The sequence below is a fragment of the Salmo salar genome, chromosome ssa09 (assembly GCF_905237065.1).
Source record: "Salmo salar chromosome ssa09, Ssal_v3.1, whole genome shotgun sequence".
Classification (NCBI taxonomy): domain Eukaryota; kingdom Metazoa; phylum Chordata; class Actinopteri; order Salmoniformes; family Salmonidae; genus Salmo; species Salmo salar.
Window position 1 is genome coordinate 146,606,452 of NC_059450.1, and position 22,657 is coordinate 146,629,108.

The 22,657-nt window shown below is 45.5% G+C and overlaps 1 protein-coding gene across 1 annotated transcript in view; it reads right to left on the reverse strand.

Annotated features, from left to right (window-relative positions):
- The window catches only part of dync2h1 (dynein cytoplasmic 2 heavy chain 1), a 320,231-nt gene extending 300,378 nt beyond the window's left edge, over positions 1-19,853 (reverse strand). The window contains 24 exon segments of the mRNA XM_045724777.1: positions 5,125-5,330; positions 5,473-5,538; positions 5,540-5,623; positions 6,559-6,686; positions 6,889-7,004; positions 7,085-7,212; positions 11,136-11,364; positions 11,767-11,906; positions 12,796-13,059; positions 13,169-13,264; positions 13,372-13,567; positions 13,964-14,139; positions 14,266-14,390; positions 14,493-14,536; positions 14,538-14,602; positions 14,696-14,809; positions 16,179-16,307; positions 16,648-16,880; positions 17,126-17,270; positions 17,697-17,815; positions 18,036-18,174; positions 18,302-18,472; positions 18,707-18,939; positions 19,374-19,853. Of these exon segments, the coding sequence (XP_045580733.1) occupies positions 5,125-5,330; positions 5,473-5,538; positions 5,540-5,623; positions 6,559-6,686; positions 6,889-7,004; positions 7,085-7,212; positions 11,136-11,364; positions 11,767-11,906; positions 12,796-13,059; positions 13,169-13,264; positions 13,372-13,567; positions 13,964-14,139; positions 14,266-14,390; positions 14,493-14,536; positions 14,538-14,602; positions 14,696-14,809; positions 16,179-16,307; positions 16,648-16,880; positions 17,126-17,270; positions 17,697-17,815; positions 18,036-18,174; positions 18,302-18,472; positions 18,707-18,889 (3,296 nt within the window). The 5' untranslated portion in view covers positions 18,890-18,939; positions 19,374-19,853.
- Between the last annotated feature and the right edge of the window lie 2,804 nt (positions 19,854-22,657).

Sequence of the window (22,657 nt, forward strand, 5' to 3'; positions counted from 1 at the left end):
GTGTGTATAACCTACAGCAGGCGTGTGTGTGTGTATAACCACAGCAGGCATGTGTGTGTGTGTGTGTGTGTGTGTGTATAACCTACAGCAGGCGGTGTGTGTGTGTGTGTGTGTGTGTGTGTGTGTGTATATAACCTACAGCAGGTGTGTGTGTGTGTGTGTATAACCTACAGCAGGGTGTGTGTGTGTGTGTGTGTGTGTGTGTGTGTGTGTGTGTGTGTGTGTGTGTGTGTGTGTGTGTGTGTGTGTGTATAACCTACAGCAGGCGTGTGCGTGTGTATAACCTACAGCAGGCGTGTGTGTGTGTGTGTGTGTGTGTGTGTGTGTGTGTGTGTGTGTGTGTGTGTGTATAACCTACAGCAGGTGTGTGTGTGTGTGTATATAACCTACAGCAGGTGTGTGTGTGTGTGTGTGTGTGTGTGTGTGTATAACCCACAGCAGGCGGTGTGTGTGTGTGTAGGTGTGTGTGTGTGTATAACCTACAGCAGGCGTGTGTGTGTGTGTATAACCTACAGCAGGCGTGTGTGTGTGTGTGTATAACCTACAGCAGGCGTGTGTGTGTGTGTGTATAACCTACAGCAGGCGTGTGTGTGTGTGTGTGTGTGTGTGTGTGTGTGTGTGTGTATATAACCTACAGCAGGTGTGTGTGTGTGTATAACCTACAGCAGGTGTGTGTGTGTGTGTGTGTGTGTGTGTGTGTGTGTGTGTGTGTGTGTGTGTGTGTGTGTGTATAACCTACAGCAGGCGTGTGCGTGTGTATAGCCTACAGCGGTGTGTGTGTGTGTGTGTGTGTGTGTGTGTGTGTGTGTGTGTGTGTATAACCTACAGCAGGTGTGTGTGTGTGTGTTATAACCTACAGCAGGTGTGTGTGTGTGTGTGTGTGTGTGTGTGTGTATAACCTACAGCAGGTGTGTGTGTGTGTGTGTGTGTGTGTGTGTGTGTGTGTGTGTGTGTATAACCTACAGCAGGCGTGTGTGTGTGTGTATAACCTACAGCAGGCATGTGTGTGTGTGTGTGTGTGTGTGTGTGTGTGTGTGTGTGTGTGTGTGTGTGTTATATAACCTACAGCAGGCGTGTGTGTGTGTGTGTGTGTGTGTGTATAACCTACAGCAGGTGTGTGTGTGTGTGTGTGTGTATAACCTACAGCAGGTGTGTGTGTGTGTGTGTGTGTGTGTGTGTGTGTGTGTGTGTGTGTGTGTGTGTGTGTGTATAACCTACAGCAGGCGTGTGCGTGTGTATAACCTACAGCAGGCGTGTGTGTGTGTGTGTGTGTGTGTGTGTGTGTGTGTGTGTGTGTGTGTGTGTGTATAACCTACAGCAGGCGTGTGTGTGTGTGTGTGTGTGTGTGTGTGTGTGTGTGTGTGTATAACCTACAGCAGGGTGTGTGTGTGTGTGTGTGTGTGTGTGTGTGTGTGTGTGTGTGTGTGTGTGTGTGTGTATAACCTACAGCAGGCGTGTGTGTGTGTGTGTGTATATAACCTACGGCAGGTGTGTGTGTGTGTGTGTGTGTGTGTGTGTGTGTGTGTGTGTATAACCTACAGCAGGTGTGTGTGTGTGTGTATATAACCTACAGCAGGTGTGTGTGTGTGTGTGTGTGTGTGTGTGTGTGTGTGTGTGTGTGTGTGTGTGTGTGTGTGTGTGTGTATAACCTACAGCAGGCGTGTGTGTGTGTGTATAACTTACACCAGGCGTGTGTGTGTGTATAACCTACAGCAGGCATGTGTGTGTGTGTGTGTGTGTGTGTGTGTGTGTGTGTGTGTGTGTGTGTGTGTGTATAACCTACAGCAGGCGTGTGCGTGTGTATAACCTACAGCAGGCATGTGTGTGTGTGTGTGTGTGTGTGTGTGTGTGTGTGTGTGTGTGTGTGTGTGTGTGTGTGTGTGTGTATAACCTACAGCAGGTGTGTGTGTGTGTGTGTATAACCTACAGCAGGTGTGTGTGTGTGTGTGTGTGTGTGTGTGTGTGTGTGTGTGTGTGTGTGTGTGTGTATAACCTACAGCAGGTGTGTGTGTGTGTGTGTATATAACCTACAGCAGGGTGTGTGTGTGTGTGTGTGTGTGTGTGTGTGTGTGTGTGTGTGTGTGTATAACCTACAGCAGGCGAGTGCGCGTGTGTGTGTTTGTGTGTGTGTATATAACCTACAGCAGGTGTGTGTGTGTGTGTGTGTGTGTGTATAACCTACAGCAGGTGTGTGTGTGTGTGTGTGTGTGTGTATAACCTACAGCAGGCGTGTGTGTGTGTGTGTGTGTGTGTATAACCTACAGCAGGTGTGTGTGTGTGTGTGTGTGTGTGTGTGTGTGTGTGTGTGTGTGTGTGTGTGTGTGTGTAGTACAGCAGGTGTGTGTGTGTGTGTGTGTGTGTGTGTGTGTGTATAACCTACAGCAGGCGTGTGCGTGTGTATAACCTACAGCAGGCGTGTGTGTGTGTGTGTGTGTGTGTGTGTGTGTGTGTGTGTGTGTGTGTGTGTGTGTATAACCTACAGCAGGTGTGTGTGTGTGTGTATATAACCTACAGCAGGTGTGTGTGTGTGTGTGTGTGTGTGTGTGTGTGTGTGTGTGTGTGTATAACCTACAGCAGGTGTGTGTGTGTGTGTGTGTGTGTGTGTGTGTGTGTGTGTGTGTGTGTGTTGAACCTACAGCAGGCGTGTGTGTGTGTGTGTGTGTATAACTTACACCAGGCGTGTGTGTGTGTATAACCTACAGCAGGCATGTGTGTGTGTGTGTGTGTGTGTGTGTGTGTGTGTGTGTGTGTGTGTGTGTGTGTGTGTGTGTGTGTGTGTGTGTGTATAACCTACAGCAGGCGCGTGTGTGTGTGTGTGTGTGTGTGTGTGTGTGTGTGTGTGTGTGTGTGTGTGTGTGTGTGTAACCTACAGCAGGCGTGTGTGTGTGTATAACCTACAGCAGGCTGTGTGTGTGTGTGTGTGTGTGTGTGTGTGTGTATAACCTACAGCAGGCGTGTGTGTGTGTGTGTGTGTGTGTGTGTGTGTGTGTGTGTGTGTGTGTGTGTGTATAACCTACAGCAGGTGTGTGTGTGTGTGTGTATAACCTACAGCAGGTGTGTGTGTGTGTGTGTGTGTGTGTGTGTGTATAACCTACAGCAGGCGTGTGTGTGTGTGTGTGTGTGTGTGTGTGTGTGTGTGTGTGTGTGTGTGTGTGTGTGTGTATAACCTACAGCAGGTGTGTGTGTGTGTGTGTATATAACCTACAGCAGGTGTGTGTGTGTGTGTGTGTGTGTGTGTGTGTGTGTGTGTGTGTGTATAACCTACAGCAGGCGAGTGCGCGTGTGTGTGTGTGTGTGTGTATAACCTACAGCAGGCGTGTGTGTGTGTGTGTGTGTGTGTATAACCTACAGCAGGTGTGTGTGTGTGTGTGTGTGTGTGTGTGTGTGTGTGTGTGTGTGTGTGTTTATAACCTACAGCAGGTGTGTGTGTGTGTGTGTGTGTGTGTGTGTATATAACCTACAGCAGGTGTGTGTGTGTGTGTGTATAACCTACAGCAGGTGTTGTGTGTGTGTGTGTGTGTGTGTGTGTGTGTGTGTGTGTGTGTGTGTGTATAACCTACAGCAGGCGTGTGCGTGTGTATAACCTACAGCAGGCGTGTGTGTGTGTGTGTGTGTGTGTGTGTGTGTGTGTGTGTGTGTGTGTGTGTGTGTGTGTGTATAACCTACAGCAGGTGTGTGTGTGTGTGTATATAACCTACAGCAGGTGTGTGTGTGTGTGTGTGTGTGTGTATAACCTACAGCAGGCGTGTGTGTGTGTGTGTGTGTGTGTGTGTGTGTGTGTGTGTGTGTGTGTGTGTGTGTATAACCTACAGCAGGCGGTGTGTGTGTGTATAACCTACAGCAGGCATGTGTGTGTGTGTGTGTGTGTGTGTGTGTGTGTATATAACCTACAGCAGGCGTGTGTGTGTGTGTATATAACCTACAGCAGGTGTGTGTGTGTGTGTGTGTATAACCTACAGCAGTGTGTGTGTGTGTGTGTGTGTGTGTGTGTGTGTGTGTGTGTGTGTGTGTGTGTGTGTGTGTGTATAACCCACAGCAGGCGTGTGCGTGTGTATAACCTACAGCAGGCGTGTGTGTGTGTGTGTGTGTGTGTGTGTGTGTGTGTGTGTGTGTGTGTGTGTGTGTGTGTGTGTGTGTGTATAACCTACAGCAGGTGTGTGTGTGTGTGTGTGTGTGTGTGTGTGTGTGTGTGTGTGTGTGTGTGTTAACAGGCGTGTGTGTGTGTGTGTGTATATAACCTACAGCAGGTGTGTGTGTGTGTGTGTGTGGACAGGTGTGTGTGTGTGTGTGTGTATATAACCTAGAGCAGGTGTGTGTGTGTGTGTGTGTGTGTGTGTGTGTGTGTGTGTGTGTGTGTGTGTGTGTGTGTGTGTGTTATACAGCAGGTGTGTGTGTGTGTGTGATATGTGTTGTGTGTTGTGTGTGTGTGTGTGTGTGTGTGTGTGTGTGTGTGTGTTAACCTACAGCAGGTGTGTGTGTGTGTGTGTGTGTGTGTGTGTGTGTGTGTGTGTGTGTGTGTGTGTGTGTGTGTGTATAGCCTACAGCAGGCTGTGTGTGTGTGTATAAACAGGTGTGTGTGTGTGGTGTGTGTGTGTGGTGTGTGTGTGTGTGTGTGTGTGTGTGTGTGTTAACCTACAGCAGGCTGTGTGTGTGTGTGTGTGTGTAGGACGCAGTGTGTGTGTGTGTGTGTGTGTGTGTGTGTGTGTGTGTGTGTATAACCTACAGCAGGCGTGTGTGTGTGTGTGTGTGTGTATAACCTACAGCAGGTGTGGTGTGTGTGTGTGTGTGTGTGTGTGTATAACCTACAGCAGGTGTGTGTGTGTGTGTGTGTATATAACCTACAGCAGGGTGTGTGTGTGTGTGTGTGTGTGTGTGTGTGTGTGTGTGTGTGTGTGTGTGTGTGTGTGTGTGTGTATAACCTACAGCAGGCGTGTGTGTGTGTGTGTGTGTGTGTGTGTGTGTGTGTGTGTGTGTGTGTGTGTGTGTGTGTGTGTGTGTGTGTGTGTGTGTGTGTGTAGGGTGTGTGTGTGTGTGTGTGTGTGTGTGTGTGTGTGTGTGTGTGTGTGTGTGTGTGTGTGTGTGTGTGTGTGTGTGTGTGTGTGTGTGTGTGTGTGTATAACCTACAGCAGGCGTGTGCGTGTGACCTCCAGCTCCTGGAACTCCTGTCTCTTGTCTCTGATGGTTTGGACAGAGGCCAGCAGGGCTGCCTGGTCTCCCGTCTCTATGACCTCGTCTCTGGGCTTCAGCTGGTCCCAGCGAGCCCTGAACCTGTCCAGCTCCAGCCTGTAGGCCTGGACACGACTCTCAGCATTACTACGCATCACCTCCACCTACAGGAGAGGGAGAAACCAGGGAGAAATGAGAGAAGGAGCATCTGTGTTTTTGTCCAAGCGTGTTTGCAAAAGTGTACGTATGCGTTCTCTCGTGTGTGTGTGTGCGTGCGTGCGTGCGTGCGTGTGTGTGTGTGTGTACCTGCTCTTTGATCATCAGCTGGTGGCTCTCCATCATCAGCTCTAGTTTGTCCCACTTGGCCCTGAGGGGAGGACAGAGAATCCACACCGCCTCCTGCTACGGCCCTCAGCAGACGGTTCTTCTCCTGCGCCGCCTGGAACTGGAGCAGGATCTACACAACATCACACAAACATTACAGCAACACTCAGACAACGCTACAAATCTGGGGTCTCGATATATGGAACATCACACAGACAGAGCAAAGCTCAGGCAACTATAAAGAGCTGTGGTAGAAGTGATTGAATATTAACGGTCATGATATTAAAAGGAAACCAGATCAAAGTATGAAAAATGACGGTTGCTTCTACACTGATACAGTTTGATCATAAAGTTACTGGTCCCCTCCCCCATGTCAAACACTAGGATTCATTATTAAGGGGACAAGGTGATATCACCTTAACTTTCATTTTAATACACCAATGTTAGCACGATATACTCTTACCTTATTTAAATAAGTACCGCCTTGTAACCAACATCGGAGAAGGCGTGTTTGTGTTTGCAGAGAGGCGCGGTTTATATAGCTACTCTACTGATGCCAAAATTTGACTGTAGGGTGTCAGCAAATCTAATTAAAACTTGACCCTATTCATCTATGGCAACGATACGTCTATGTTTCCCTTTCATCTGTGTCAGCTAGTTACTGGCTAGATAGGTGTTCAGCCAGCATGGAATAAAAGGCGGGAATGGGTCGTTCAAAACTCAGGTCAACACATCGGTCAGTGCTGCTGTGAACCGCATCACGTGAGACAGGCCAAACAGGATATGTATTTTTTTTGTTTTTGATATCATTGGTGCAATTTCAATGTTGTTTGAGCTGCTTTGTGTACCACCAAATTAGATTGAGATGATTTTTCTGCAACACTGGTCACAGCATCCAAATGACTTGACACACAATAGGTGTTTCAAAATTCATAAATATAAGCTCCCCGCCCACTCAGCCTGTCATTTCAAAATTCCTGGTACTTAGCCAAGAGAGAAAAAGTACTTTTCAGAATGACTGTTCAGGACCTTTAAGTAATGTTGAGTCCCTCAGAGTGAGTTTCTTACGTCTGGTTTGCAGGCCTGTATCTGGCTGTGTCTGGCATTGGCCTCTCCTATCTCATCAATACTCTCTGGACGAGAGGACAACGTCTCCATGGCCTCAGTCACAAAACTGTCTATGTCTAGGGTATGGCCTGGAGGGGGGAGAGGAAAGTAAAGAACAAAGACAAGAAAATGAAACAGAAGGATTGTGAAAGGGGAAGAGGGAAACATGTCACATATGAACTAAAGTGTCTTAAAGCCCCTGCACAAAAGACACATCAACAATCACTGGGAGATTTGCATATATACATTTGAGTTAAACGCATATATTTCAAGTGAGGATCCAGGCTTCACCTTGTATGGACTTTCTGAGGGACATCAGCAGGGCGTCAAACAGTCTCTGGATGAGGTCATCAATCACAGCCTTCACTGGCTCACAGTTCACTGAGATACAGTCAACCTTCTCCAGACTGAAAGAGACAAAACGGTTTTATCACGACTGCAACAGTCTGATCAATAGAAGCTATGTGGCCTGTGGGAGGCTGTGTACCTGGGCAGGCGTTCTGACTCCTTCCCTCTGGCCTTCAAGGCCTTGAAGTTCCTCTCCCAGTCCTGGACAGACGATAGCTGCTTCTCCACCAACACCTCCATGTCAACCTGGCCCAGCACCACCCACTCCTACAGAGAGAACACAAAGATAGATATACGCTAGTATAGATCACACATCTCAGGGATTCAGAGTACAGATATACGCTAGGATAGATCACACATCTCAGAGATTCAGAGTACAGATATACGCTAGGATAGATCACATCTCAGAGATTCAGAGTGCAGATATACGGTAGGATAGATAACACATCTCAGAGATTCAGAGTACAGATATACGCTAGGATAGATCACATCTCAGAGATTCAGAGTGCAGATATACACTAGGATAGATCACACATCTCAGAGATTCAGAGTGCAGATATACACTAGGATAGATCACACATCTCAGAGATTCAGAGTGCAGACATATACACAGATATACACTGAGTGTACAAAATATGCTCTTTCCATGACAGCCTGACCAGGTGAATCCAGGTGAAAGCTATGACCCCTTATTAATGTTACTTGTTAAATCCTCTTCAATCAGTGTAGATGTTGGGAGGTGACAGGTTAAAGAAGGATTTTTAAGCCTTGAGACAATGGAGACATGGATTGTGTATGTGTGTCATTCAGAGGGTGAATGGACAAAATATTTAAGTGCCTTTGAACAGGGTATGGTAGTAGGTTCCAGGCACACCGGTTTGAGTCAAGAACTGCAACGCTGCTGGGTTTTTCACTCTCAACAGTTTCCCGTGTGTATGAAGAATGGTCCACCACCCAAAGGACATCCAGCCAACATGACACAACTGTGGGAAGCATTGGAGTCAACATGGACCAGCATCCCTGTGGAACACATTCAACACCTTGTAGAGTCCATGTCCAACGAATTGAGGCTGTTCTGAGGGGAAAAGGGACTGGCAACTCAATATTAGGAAGGTGTTCTTAATGTTTTGAAAACTCACTGTACATTACAGACATATACAGACAGACATTACAAACATTATACACACAGATAGACATTATACACACAGATACAGACATTATATACACAAACAAACATGATATATACAGACAGACATTACAAACATTATATACACAGATAGACATTAGACATTCTAGAGACAGATAGACAGAGACATTATGTATACAGACAGACATGATATACACAGACAATTATTACAGACATTCTAGAGACAGATAGACATTAGAGACATTATATACACAGATAGACATGATATACACAGACAATTATTACAGACATTATATACACAGACAGACATTAGAGACATTATATACACAGATAGACATGATATACACAGACAGACATTATATACACAGATAGACATTAGAGACATTATATACACAGATAGACATGATATACACAGACAATTATTACAGACATTATATACACAGACAGACATTATATACACAGACAGACATTAGAGACATTATATACACAGACAGACATTATATACACAGACAGATATTACAGACATTATATACACAGACAGACATGCTATACACAGACAATTATTACAGACATTATAGAGACAGATAGACATTACAGACATTATATACACAGACAGACAGACATTATATACACAGACAGACATTATATACACAGACAGACATTACAGACATTATAGAGACAGACAGACATTACAGACATTATATACACAGACAGACATTATACAGTGAGTGAAAAAAGTATTTGATCCCCTGCTGATTTTATACATTTGCCCACTGACAAAGACATGATCAGTCTATAATTTTAATGGTAGGTTTATTTGAACAGTGAGAGACAGAATAACAACCAAAAAATCCAGAAAAACGCATGTCAAAAATGTTATAAATTGATTTGCATTTTAATGAGGGAAAAAAGTATTTGACCCCTCTGCATAACATGACTTAGTACTTGGTGGCAAAACCCTTGCTGGCAATCACAGAGGTCAGACGTTTCTTGTAGTTGGCCACCAGGTTTGCACACATCTCAGGAGGGATTTTGTCCCACTCCTCTTTGCAGATCTTCTCCAAGTCATTAAGGTTTCGAGGCTGACGTTTGGCAACTCGAACCTTCAGCTCCCTCCACAGATTTTTTATGGGATTAAGGTCTGGAGACTGGCTAGGCCACTCCAGGACCTTAATGTGCTTCTTCTTGAGCCACTCCTTTGTTGCCTTGGCCGTGTGTTTTGGGTCATTGTCATGCTGGAATACCCATCCACGACCCATTTTCAATGCCCTGGCTGAGGGACCGAGGTTCTCACCCAAGATTTCACGGTACATGACCCCGTCTATCGTCCCTTTGATGCGGTGAAGTTGTCCTGTCCCCTTAGCAGAAAAACACCCCCTTAGCATAATGTTTCCACCTCCATGTTTGACGGTGGGGATGGTGTTCTTGGGGTCATAGGCATCATTCCTCCTCCTCCAAACACGGCGAGTTGAGTTGATGCCAAAGAGCTCAATTTTGATCTCATCTGACCACAACACTTTCACCCAGTTGTCCTCTGAATCATTCAGATGTTCATTGGCAAACTTCAGACGGGCATGTAGATGTGCTTTCTTGAGCAGGGGGACCTTGCAGGCGCTGCAGGATTTCAGTCCTTCACGGCGTAGTGTGTTACCAATTGTTTTCTTGGTGACTATGGTGCCAGCTGCCTTGAGATCATTGACAAGATCCTCCCGTGTAGTTCTGGGCTGATTCCTCACCGTTCTCATGATCATTGCAACTCCACGAGGTGAGATCTTGCATGGAGCCCCAGGCCGAGGGAGATTGACAGTTCTTTTGTATCTCTTCCATTTGGGAATAATCGCACCAACTGTTGTCACCTTCTCACCAAGCTGCTTGGCGATGGTCTTGTAGCACATTCCAGCCTTGTGTACGTCTACAATCTTGTCCCTGACATCCTTGGACAGCTCTTTGGTCTTGGCCATGGTGGAGAGTTTGGAATCTGATTGATTGCTTCTGTGGACAGGTGTCTTTTATACAGGTAACAAACTGAGATTAGGAGCACTCCCTTTAAGAGTGTGCTCCTAATCTCAGCTCGTTACCTGTATAAAAGACACCTGGGAGCCAGAAATCTTTCTGATTGAGAGGGGGTCAAATACTTATTTCCCTCATTAAAATGCAAATCAATTTATAACATTTTTGACATGCGTTTTTCTGATGTTATTCTGTCTCTCACTGTTCAAATAAACCTACTATTAAAATGATAGACTGATCATTTCTTTGTCAGTGGGCAAACGTACAAAATCATCAGGGGATCAAATACTTTTTTCCCCCACTGTATACACAGACAGACATTACAGACATTATATACATAGACAGATATTACAGACATTATATACACAGACAGATATTACAGACATTATATACACAGACAGACATTATATACACAGACAGACATTATATACACAGACAGACATTATATACACAGACAGACATTACAGACATTATATACACAGACAGACATTACAGACATTATATACACAGACAGACATTATATACACAGACAGATATTACAGACATTATATACACAGACATTATATACATAGATAGACGTGGTTCAGGTGGAGATTGGTTGGACTTTCATTTGGCTTGACTTGGGTCTTCATCACATAAAGCCATTCAGTCAGTTTATGTTTGTGTCTAATCTGGACCACATGTGGGCGTGTTGGTTGAGTTTCTGTGCGGGATGTGACAGAAACTGTGGTGTACCACATTACATTCCTGAGTTGTAGAAAAGGCAGAAGAAAGCTTTGCTTTTGGGGACAGGGGTTTCCCTCCTAAAACCACAAGACGCATGAAAGGAAACTGAAAAGACTACCACTACCACTAAAAGGGAAATTAAACCCAGTGTCAAAATAAAACCATGCCAGAAATACAACAATTACCCAAAATTTATTCAAATAATGGAGGTATTCTTTTTAAAAGACAGAATCCTGGTACATTAGTTAATGACAGATATTCCAACAGAGTCAACCACTGAGCAACACTCTTTAACACACATACACACCTTAAACTTGTCCTGAACGCCCAGCAGCCGGCTGAAGAGGTCCTCTGCTTTGCTGAAGATGGTAAGGAAGCCTGATGCGTTCCTGTCAATCATGACGCTGAAGATGAGCTCCTCCCCCTGGGCGCTGACTCCTTTGAACTGGTTGGGGATAGAGATGAACCTCTTCATCTCTCTGAAGTACTTGGCCCTCACCTCCTCAAACGGAGGACGGAACTGAAGACGACCCTGCCTACAGATGGGGGGCGACAGCAGAGCAGAGCTGGGCTTATATGTTTTACTATTTTACAATGCAGTATTATATTACAGTAGGAGAGAGACAGAGAGAGACAAAAAGTGAGACAGAGACAGACTGAGACAGAAAGCGAGACAGAGACAAAGAGAGAGACAGAGAGAAAAAAGACAGAGAGAGACAGAGACAAAGAGACAGAGACAAAGAGACAGAGAGAGAGAGACAGAGAGAGAGAGACAGAGACAAAGACAGAGAGAGAGACAGAGAGAGAGCGAGACAGAGACAAAGAGAGAGAGACAGAGAGAGAAAGACAGAGAGAGAGACAGAGACAAAGAGAGAGAGACAGAGACAAAGAGACAGAGAGAGAGAGCGAGACAGAGACAAAGAGAGAGTGCCACTGACTTGAAAGTGAGGTCTATGTGTATCTCAGGCAGGTTCTTGTTGAGAGCCTCCAGTCCAGTCTGGTACTGATGTTCCAGAGCCTTGTAGAGCTGGTGGTTCCAGTGCTGTCTCCAGGCCTTCATCTCCCCTGACCTGAACCCCTACATCCCCAAACACACAACCTCAACATCAAATAGCAGACAGGAGTAAAGACTTTCTAACCACACATACCCTCATCACTGTCCGGCTGTGTGGTCCAGTGCTGCAAGGAAAGACCTAGTTAAGCTGCAGCTGGCCCAGAACAGAGCATCACGTCTTGCTCTTCATTGTAATCAGAGGGCTGATATAAATACTATGCATGCCAGTCTCTCTTGGCTCAGAGTTGAGGAGAGACTGACTGCATCACTTGTTATTTTTACAAGAAACAATCATGTGTTGAAATCCCAAATTGTTTGCATATTAAACTTACACACACACACACTTACCTCACCAGACATGCCACCAGGGGTCTTTTCAAATTGTTTGCATAGTCAACTTACACACACACACTTACCTCACCAGACATGCCACCAGGGGTCTTTTCATAGTTCCCAAATCCAGAACAAATTCAAAAAAACGTACAGTATTATATAGAGCCATTATTGCATGGAACTTCCTTCCATCTCATATTACTCAAATAAACAGCAAACCTGGTTTCAAAAAACAGATAAAGCAACACCTCACGTCACAACGCCTCTCTCCTATTTGACCTAGATAGTTGGTGTGTATGGATTGATATGTAGGCTACGTGTGCCTTTTTAAACATGTATGTAGTTCTGTCCTTGAGATGTTCTTGTCTAATGATGTTCTGTATTATGTCATTCTGTATTATGTCATTCTGTATTATGTTTCATGTTTTGTGTGGACCCCAGGAAGTGTAGCTGCTGCTTTTGCAACAGCTAATGGGAACCCTAATAAAATACCAAATACTAAGCACTGACCTTTATAACTCTTACCCTAATCTCAGCCCTCTAGCCAGACTCCCTACTCTCTACCATTCTCTGTGGTTACCTGTGCCTCCAGTGTGGCGAACCCGGTGCGTAGCTCCTGTAAGCCGTCCTTCCAGCGCTGCTGGTGCCTCAGCAGGTCCACAGTCATCAGGGCCACCACCTTCTCAGTGAAGTCTGTGTGCCACTTCCTAAGTTTCCGGTTCTCAGTGGAGAGTCTCTCTGCGGCAGACTGGAGTTTTCCAATGTACACCTCCAGCTCTTTGGGGTTATCCCAGGTGATCTGCAGCTTCCCGCCAGACTCCCGGGATTGGGACCGTGGATTCTGCTGCATCGGGAAAAGGGACAGGATCAGGATATTTGGAATGGTATAACTTAAAGCATTCAGTTGGGGAGATGGTGGTAACAGATCCATAAGCCTATGGATGAGTCAGTACCTTGATGACCTGCTCAAAGGCCAGGGCATAGCTGAGCATCATGGGTCTCTGAGAGGAGATCATCTGCTGGTCGATGGTGTTGTAGAAATGGGCCACCTGCCATTGACAAACACAGTCACATCTCAACACAAATAAAATACAGGACGTGGGTCCATGTAAAACAGAGTGTGTGTGTGTGTGTGAGTGTGCGTGTGTGTCCTTGCCTGTTTGAGGATGATGGCCTGTCTGTAGAACTTGTCTGCGGTGTTGGCAGCCTGCTGGATCTTGGCTGGGATGGGGAAGCCAAGGGCTGACAGCTGTCTAACCTCCCTCAGCAGAGTTACCAGACGGTCAGAGTACTGGATCTTCAGCTTCCCATCTATATGGTCCAGCTCCATCACACGGTTACTGGCCTGAAGACTGGAGGGAGGGAGAACACTGGGTTTATTATACAGTATTAATACACAATGGATGGACTGATTGGAGGAGGGAGGGAGGGGAGTTTATTATACAGTATTAATACACAATGGATGGACTGATTGGAGGAGGGAGGGAGGGAGTTTATTATACAGTATTAATACACAATGGATGGACTGATTGGAGGAGGGAGGGAGGGAGGGAGGGAGGGAGGGAGGGAGGGAGGGAGGGAGGGAGGGAGGGAGGGAGGGAGGGAGGGAGGGAGGGAGGGAGGGAGGGAGGGAGGGAGGGAGGGAGGGAGGGAGGGAGGGAGGGAGGGAGGGAGGGAGGGAGTTTATTATACAATACACAATGGATTGACTGATTGACAGACAAATTGCTGTATGGTTCTCAGCTGACCTGATGCCAGACTTGGGGTCAGAGAGGCCAGAGAGGATGTCTCTGGACCAGTCATCAAACTGTTCCTGTTCGTAGGCCCGTAGAACCTCCAGCAGGTCGTCACAGAGCCGCAGGAACGAGTGGAACCCTGACAGGTCTGACAGCAGAGCCTGCGCTATCTTGATGGAGTCCTCCACCTCAGGTACAAACAGTCAGCCGATCAATCAACACACACTGTGCTCTCACACTCACACACACACACACACACACACACACACACACACACACACACACAGAGAGAAAGAGACAAACTGCACACACACCTTATGGAGAAGCTGGCGGACCCATACAATGTTGTTGACGACCTCAGGGAGATTCCGGCCAGCCAGGGGGCCGGACTTTTCTCCCGGGGCGCCATGGCAACGACCCTCAAAGTCTGTCCGCAGCACTGGGAGGGGTCAAAGGTCAATTCAGGATTAGGGCATGAGGGGTGACATTACAAACAACATTATGACATACAGTCTCTGTGAAGTACTGAACTCCTACTGACCCTTGATGTATTCCAGTAGTCTGGCCAGCAGAGTCTCTCTCTGGCTGCAGCTCCTTGCTGACGTTGGGTCGTCTGATCAGCTCCTTGTGCTTCTGAAACACCTGCAGCAGCTGCATACACAAGTTCAATGAATTAATAATGAGGTCAGCTTTTTCAAAACAATGAAATTCAACATCATGTAACTAGACAAGTGATGTTCTGACCTGCTGTGGGTTGTCCTGTACATCTGCGATGTAGGCCTTCAGTCTGCCTGCCACCTCCTGCTCTGCTGGGGCGATGGCTCGCTCAAACTGGGCTACTGCCGCCCTCCACAGAGGCTACAGCAGAGAGAGAGATATCAACCAGCTCAGGTAACTCTGTAAACATTAAAGCTTCTAATATGTAGTTCTGTCATTTTACAAACTCTCTTTCTTTCAATTCAATTTAAGGGGCTTTATTGGCATGGGAAGCATATGTTTACATTGCCAAAGCAAGTGAAGTAGATCATATACAAAAGTTAAATAAACAATACAAAAATGAACAGCAAAATAAATCTCAATTTCACTTTCAATTCATATGTTCACATTGCCAAAGCAAGTCATATTATGTATATACACAGTGTTGTAATGATGTGCAAATAGTTAAAGTACAAAAGGGAAAATAAATAAACAAACATAGGTTGTATTTACAATGGTGTTTGTTCTTCACTGGTTGACCTTTTCTTGTGGCAACAGGTCACACATCTTGCTGCTGTGGTATTTCACCCAATGGATACGGGAGTTAATCAAAATTGGATTTGTTCTCGAATTCTTTGTGGGTCTGGGAAATATGTGACTAATACGGTCATACATTTGGCAGGAGGTTAGGAAGTGCAGGTCAGTTTCCACCTCATTTTGTGGCCTGTCTTCTCTTGAGAGCCAGGTCTGCCTACGGTGGCCTCTCTCAATAGCAAGGCTATGCTCACTGAGTCTGTATAAGGTCAAAGCTTTCCTTAAGTTTCAGTCAGTCACAGTGGTCAGGTATTCTGTCACTGTGTACTCTCTGTTTAGGGCCAAATAGCATTCTAGTTTGCTCAGTTTTTTTGTTAATTCTTTCCAATGTGTCAAGTAATTTTATTTTTGTTTCCTCATGATTTGGTTGGGTCTAATTGTGTTGCTGTCCTGGGGCTCTGTTAGTGTTTGTGAACAGAGCCCCAGGACCAGCTTGCTGAGGGGACTCTTCTCCAGGTTCATCTCTCTGTAGGTGATGGCTTTGTTATGGAAGGTTTGGGAATCGCTTACTTTTAGGTGGTTGTAGAATTTAACGGCTCTTTTCTGGATTTTGACAATTACCGGGTATCTGCCTAATTCTGATCTGCATGTATTATTTGGTGTTTTACGTTGTACACGAAATATATTTTTGCAGAGTCTCATTTTGTGAATTCTTGGTTGGTGAGCGGACCCCAGACCTCACAACCATAAAGGGCAATGGGTTCTATCACTGATTCAAGTATTTTTTGCCAGATCCTAATTGGTATGTCAATTTTATGTTCCTTTTAATGGCGTAGAAGGCCCTTCTTAGCCTTGTCTCTCAGATCGTTCTCAGCTTTGTGGAAGTTACCTGTAGTGCTGATGTTTAGGCCAAGGTATGTATAGTTTTTTGTGTGCTCTAGGGAATTTGTATTTGGTCAGGTACTGCAGAATGTTTGTGGCCAATTTGTTGATATACCTCAGTATAGGGGTTGTAATGTAAGGGGTTGAGGCCGGAGAAGGGTTCAAAGACGTGAGCCAAGGCCTGCTGTTTTCCTCCAGGCAGCAGACGAAGCAGCTTCTCATGGACCGTACGGATCGTCACCACCTGTGACACACACACACACATCCACACACAGGTCAGTTGGTCAAGAACTGTAAGGATCATCACCTCAGAAAGAGAGCGGTCAAAGATGAGTCACGGACAGTCATACATGTCAAATATACAGTACACACACGTCATTAAGTCATATGGTAAAACTTCATCAGTAACCACAGGATAGAATATCAGGAAAATTGTCACATAAGAAAAAAAGGAAGTGGGGTGTAGTGACTTAGTCAAAAGGATCCAGGAAGAGGGAGTACAGGGCTATCCTATACTTCCTGATATACAATTATGACAATGATGTTAATGACACTGAGAATGATTGACAGCTGGTGCATCTGACCTCATCCAGTCTCTGAGCCAGGCTGTGCAGGGTCTGGGGGCGATGCTTGTCTCCCTTCCAGGGGTAAGGGGCGTATCTCTTCCACACCTGTCCACTCAGGTGCTCACAGGCCGACACCCACTGCTCACAGATGACCAGGCCGACTCTCAGGCTCTCCCTCACAGACAGGAACGGGTCCAAAAAGAGTTTCACACCACTCAGTTTCTTCTGCACGTACCTGCCCAGCGCACCACCTGACACACATAAACACACAGTCAGAAACACAAGCCACGGCAGGCCTTCTGAAATAATGCAACACCACCATTATAAATACAGTAGCTAGCTCTCTGACAGCTCATTTTCAGCTCCAGGCGTGGTCATCTGTGAGCAGTGGGTGTCGGCCTGTGTGTGTGTGTGTGTGTGTGTGTGTGTGTGTGTGTGTGTGTGTGTGTGTGTGTGTGTGTGTGTGTGTGTGTGTGTGTGTGTGTGTGTGGCGTACCGATGACGTCCATGAGTCTGAGCATGCGTGTCTCAGGAAAAGGATCATGGTCATTCTGCCTCCACACGTCATCCAGTGTGTCTCTGCTCACCTCCACCAGCTCCACAGCATCAGCCAGACAGACACCATCCAAACCACTGTAGTCCTGATACACACAGAGGGATGAGACAGTCAACATGCTCACTCACCCCATTCCTTCCTTACTCTTTCGTCCATCATAGGTTGATGGTGACCATGACATGATTGATTGGGATGAGTCTGGGGTACGGTGAGTGAGCAGATGGCTGATGAGGACAATCTGAGCCGGGAACACTCTTTACTTAACTGCCTTTATTGTCCCCTTGGGGAACATTCGTGGCAGTATCATTCACGTCATACACAATACACAATAGAACTTCATGACAGTCATATACAGTATGAGAAGCCTGCTGGTCTTTGTGATTGGATCGGGACATTAGCCCATGCTATTTAGGAGGGATATCACATTTGGCACAAATTATTGTCTGGTCCTGTTTTTTCACTCTTTGGCACACTGGACATGATATAATGGTAGTATACATGCAGTCCATGCCTTCTCTATGGGCTTGAAGAGCTCAGAGAAGTGTGCGGCCCTCTCTCTCACAGTGCTCCTGTCCCCAGACTCAGAGAGATCAGCCCAGTACTGGAATTCATCCACCGGGGTCAGGATACCTGCACAGACAGAAGAACACACCAACAGGAGGTTTTCAACTTTCAACTATGATTAGACCGGGGATCGTTGTTGCTCTTATGTCTTGATATCATTTGATGTAATTCCCCTGTTACATTTTGATGTACTAGTAGATATATCCTAGGCTGAGGGGTTTGCTAAAGCTCATAGAGATCCGGATCCAGGCTATTCTGAATCATGTGATGAGCAGTGTGCACCCACCCAGGATGTCATCTTCCCCTTGGCTCCTCCTGCCAGCGTCTTCTGTTCCAGCCCTGCGGACCACAGAGCCCAGCCCCTGCTCCAGCTCACTTAGCAGGCCCGCAAGCTTAGGGTCAAATGCTGAGCTCCACCGCTCATCCTTGAATAAGGGAATACATTAAAAAAAAATCAATAAACACACCTGTAACTCACACCTGCAAGGTATAAAGGTATTACCTCTTTAGTACACAGGTATATATGTTCATCACACAGGCAACATATCCCACCTTGAGCAGCATAGGGGCGAACACCTGTCGCACGGCCTGGTAGAGGGTACTGATAGGAGACTCTAGCATGGAGGACACCAGGACATTCTGGTGCAGGTTCTCCTCTGTTATCACTGTGGGACGCAGCTTGAAGAACACTAGCACCTTCTCTCTGCTGTACCCAGCCTCAATCTGTAAACAGCCATAACAAAATGCAGGGAAAAAAATAGGATATTGGTTTGGGGTTAGGTCAATTTCGATTATGTAGGAACAAAATTATAAAGTCAGTAGCTAAGTTCCTGGTTAGCAAGAAAACGTCTGTTCTCATCTTGGTAGATGCGAACAGAGAAAGAAGTGTATGTTTATCAATGTATGTGTTTTACATGGTTTCTAATTTGATATTATATGTTGTACTGTCTAGTATACCTTGTTTGACAGGCACAGGTCATTCTCGTGTTTGTTGACAGCAAGCACGAATTCGTTCCCATCATCTAAGAAGTTGTTGAGTTCCTCAGACCCAACCAGGGATGCAGACGGCTTTAGGCCGAAGTAGTTCCCTGTCGTGGTGAGGACGAACTGCTTGCGGGCGTCATCCGAGCCGTGAGGCATCTCACACTTCTTGTTTTGTGGCTCAAGTGGACAGATTGTTTTCGGATTCCCTGGTGAAAAAAACAGCTAATGTCATACTCTGACGACGTCACACATCCCTACCTGGGCTAACCAAAAGTCTGTCAAGCCAAACCACTTGTTACTCACTAACTAGCTGCATTGCTAAGCTAGCTATTTATCTTAAAAACCATAGTCCATAAACGTCCAATAATGTACCGTTAGCAAACTGACGGACAGTGGTAAAGACGAAACGCACTGGCATCAGTGAGATATATATGAACTGGCATGTTATGGAGTTTGCGATCTACCTGGAAAGCTAACGACCTAGGTAGGTAGCTAGTTAGCGTAGCACATAAGTGAGCGAAGAGTAGCTCGAGTCCCCATAAAAAACTAGCGTAGCTATCATGCTACCCTATAGCTAGCAAGTTCATAACAGTTTCATCTAGCTAGCTAGTAACGTTAGCTAGCTAGATACCGTACTTACGGGTTAAAGAGGTCGCTTAGACTGTAAGACCGAATGTGGACATCAAAGCACTAAATTACATCTGCAACGTAAAAAGGAACATTACTATCCTAATTATAGGCGAGTGGGTACTTCTGCATAATCTGCAGTTGATGTGTTGTTTCTGCACCAAGAGTGAAGCTGGCGTAGTTACCATTGAAACTACGGCAGCTACGTAGCTGGCTATCTCAACTGCAGTGCTCACTGGTTGGCTACGTAAAATGTTTTTCAACTGCCGTAGCTATCGGTGGTAGACCACTGGCAGAGAGAAGGGCTTCCACTTTACTGTTGTCACGTACACCGGATACATACAGCTGGTCTAAAACTGTACAGTCAAACTAGCTTTTATGAGGTCTTTCCAACAATGCAGAAGAACGGTAATGGATTCCCTAGCGGAAAAAGCAGCTAACATCAAAGTGAATCATACTCACACATCCTGCAAAACAAATATGGCAACCTTCAGGGTAGCTACTTTGCTAAACTAGGGATTTTGCCTAAAAGAAGAAAAACACACGTGAAATACAAAAAATGAAATGAAAACAGATTGCAGTTCAGTGTTGCCAACTAATTTTCTGGGTAAATTGCTAGAGGCAGGTTGATTTGTTGCTAAATGATGTCGGGATGTCATTGCGTGAGCTGCATCATTACGTATAATACACAATAAACCTTTCTCAAATTGGCTGGCCATCTCGGCGAAAAATATGATTTGACATTTGTGCAGGTACAGACTCCCACTCTTTTCTGTACTTCTGGCTGTACAATTTTGATTGAGGCATGTTGATTGATGTTGTAAGTTCTGTTCAAGATCAAACATTCGTGACCAACTATATTCATTGGGTTTGGCTGCTGAGCGCCTGCTGCTGACGTCACTCACAAAGCACTGTTGCAGCCAGGCACGTGTGTTGTGACTGAGTGTGTGACAGAGAAAATCACTTTTGTGTCATTTAGAGGGAAAATGCGTGCATTTTAGCGTTTGAGTCACTTTTCAAAAGTTGCTAAAAGTTCCAAATACATCTTTAAAGTAGCAAAATTTGTTGCTCGGTGCATTTTGAAAAAAAAAGTTGCCAGTGTAGTCTGAAAAATTGCTAAATCTAGCAACAAAATTGCTAAATTGGCGTCACTGAGTCACTGTATACAGTATATACAGGTCAGTGCCATTAATACAATGTGCAGGTGTACTGGAGTGATTGACGAACAGTACCTTCAGAAAGTATTCACGTCCCTTGACTTTTTCTACAGTTAGTTGTGTTACAAAGGGGGGTAAAAATTGATTTAATTCAACAACAAAAACATTCTACAATTTACACAAAATACTCTGTAATGTCAAAGTGGAAGGAAAAATGTAACTCTGTAGATCTGGCCTCTACATGGAATTCCAATTTCAGAAAGTTCAACAGCAATAAATAAAATCACCATCATGGAATTAAATAAAAACAAGCTCCATTCATCATCTCTAGTCCTTCATCACTGACCCGGCAACAAGCCACTGCTTGCAAGTCAATGCTATAAAGTACCTATCTGATGTATGCCAGCCGGTATGATGTAACTGAGACAGGAATGCATGTTGGCTAGGAGGATGCTTCGGTGTTTCTTAGTTTCCTAGGGCACGGCTCAAATGGCAGGATTCAGACTCAGAAGGTTCACCCAGCAAGGCCCATTCAGGAGAACAGCCCCTGACTGTGTGATATTATAGACCAGAGAAAAATCACATGGGCGGCATAATAATGGTTATTGGAGAAGCTAAAGCAAATGGAACATATCACATGGCTTTTTCATAGTTTAGCTTGAGGTTTCAATTCTCTCTGGATTGTATAATGTACTAGTGTAATTTATAGTAGTGAAACATTTCCAGCTGGTTCACATCAGAATAGTTTTCAGAATTTTTGAATCAGTCTTTATGAGGGAAGAACACATCAAGGCTAAAATGGCAGGCATAGTTGTAATAGTGAGTCCTTGTAGAGGTTCAGCACAGCCTAGTGTAGTGTGGATGGTCCTGCTCGTGGAACATTTCAGACCATTTATTTTTAATATCAAATCACTTTCATAAACTGTCAGGTCAGGACTAAGATAGTTGTTTATTCTACTTTTTATTATGTTTTAAAGAGGGAGCTAGGAAGAAAGTATAGTCTGCCTTCTGCAGAGGAAGTTCTTATGACATTATGAATATGGAGATGTCAGCAGTAGAGCTCTGTTTCTCGTTTTAAAGAATGTAGGAAATTAAGGGAATCCCTTTCAATATAAATAGATGGCCACCCTTTCCCGGAAGCCCCTTCTTTGTTTTCTTTTGAAGTTATTCTTATGGTTTTTATGATCTCATCCCTCAGCCACGGAGTAAGAGCTCCTCACTTCCTTTAACGTGTGTGTGCGTGTGTGTGTGTGTGTGTGCCGAGGTAATCGGTGTGATGAGTTGGTAGGGAGTTTCTGCAGTTCATGTTTGTATTGAGGTTTACCACACCTCTGTTCGTGTCTGAGTTTAGCCCTCATGCTGCATACTGTGTCAGCATGGTCTGATCTGATCGTCTGATATCTGTAGCCTGAATGGAGGGGAGGAAAGCCTCATCCTAACACATTCTTTAGCAGTTAGGTACGTGGTTTGGGGGTATGAGAACTTGTGTGTGTATGCTTACAGCTGAGACCTGGGTGTAGACACTGCAGTTAGTATCCACCTGGTTAGAGTGTTGCTGAACAGCTGAGACCTGGGTGTAGACACTGCAGTTAGTATCCACCTGGTTAGAGTGTTGCTGAACAGCTGAGACCTGGGTGTAGACACTGAAGTTGGTATCCACCTGGTTAGTGTGTTGCTGAACAGCTGAGACCTGGGTGTAGACACTGCAGTTAGTATCCACCTGGTTAGAGTGTTGCTGAACAGCTGAGACCTGGGTGTAGACACTGCAGTTAGTATCCACCTGGTTAGAGTGTTGCTGAACAGCTGAGACCTGGGTGTAGACACTGCAGTTAGTATCCACCTGGTTAGAGTGTTGCTGAACAGCTGAGACCTGGGTGTAGACACTGCAGTTAGTCCCCACCTGGTTAGAGTGTTGCTGAACAGCTGAGACCTGGGTGTAGACACTGCAGTTAGTATCCACCTGGTTAGAGTGTTGCTGAACAGCTGAGACCTGGGTGTAGACACTGCAGTTAGTATCCACCTGGTTAGAGTGTTGCTGAACAGCTGAGACCTGGGTGTAGACACTGCAGTTAGTATCCACCTGGTTAGAGTGTTGCTGAACAGCTGAGACCTGGGTGTAGACACTGCAGTTAGTCCCCAC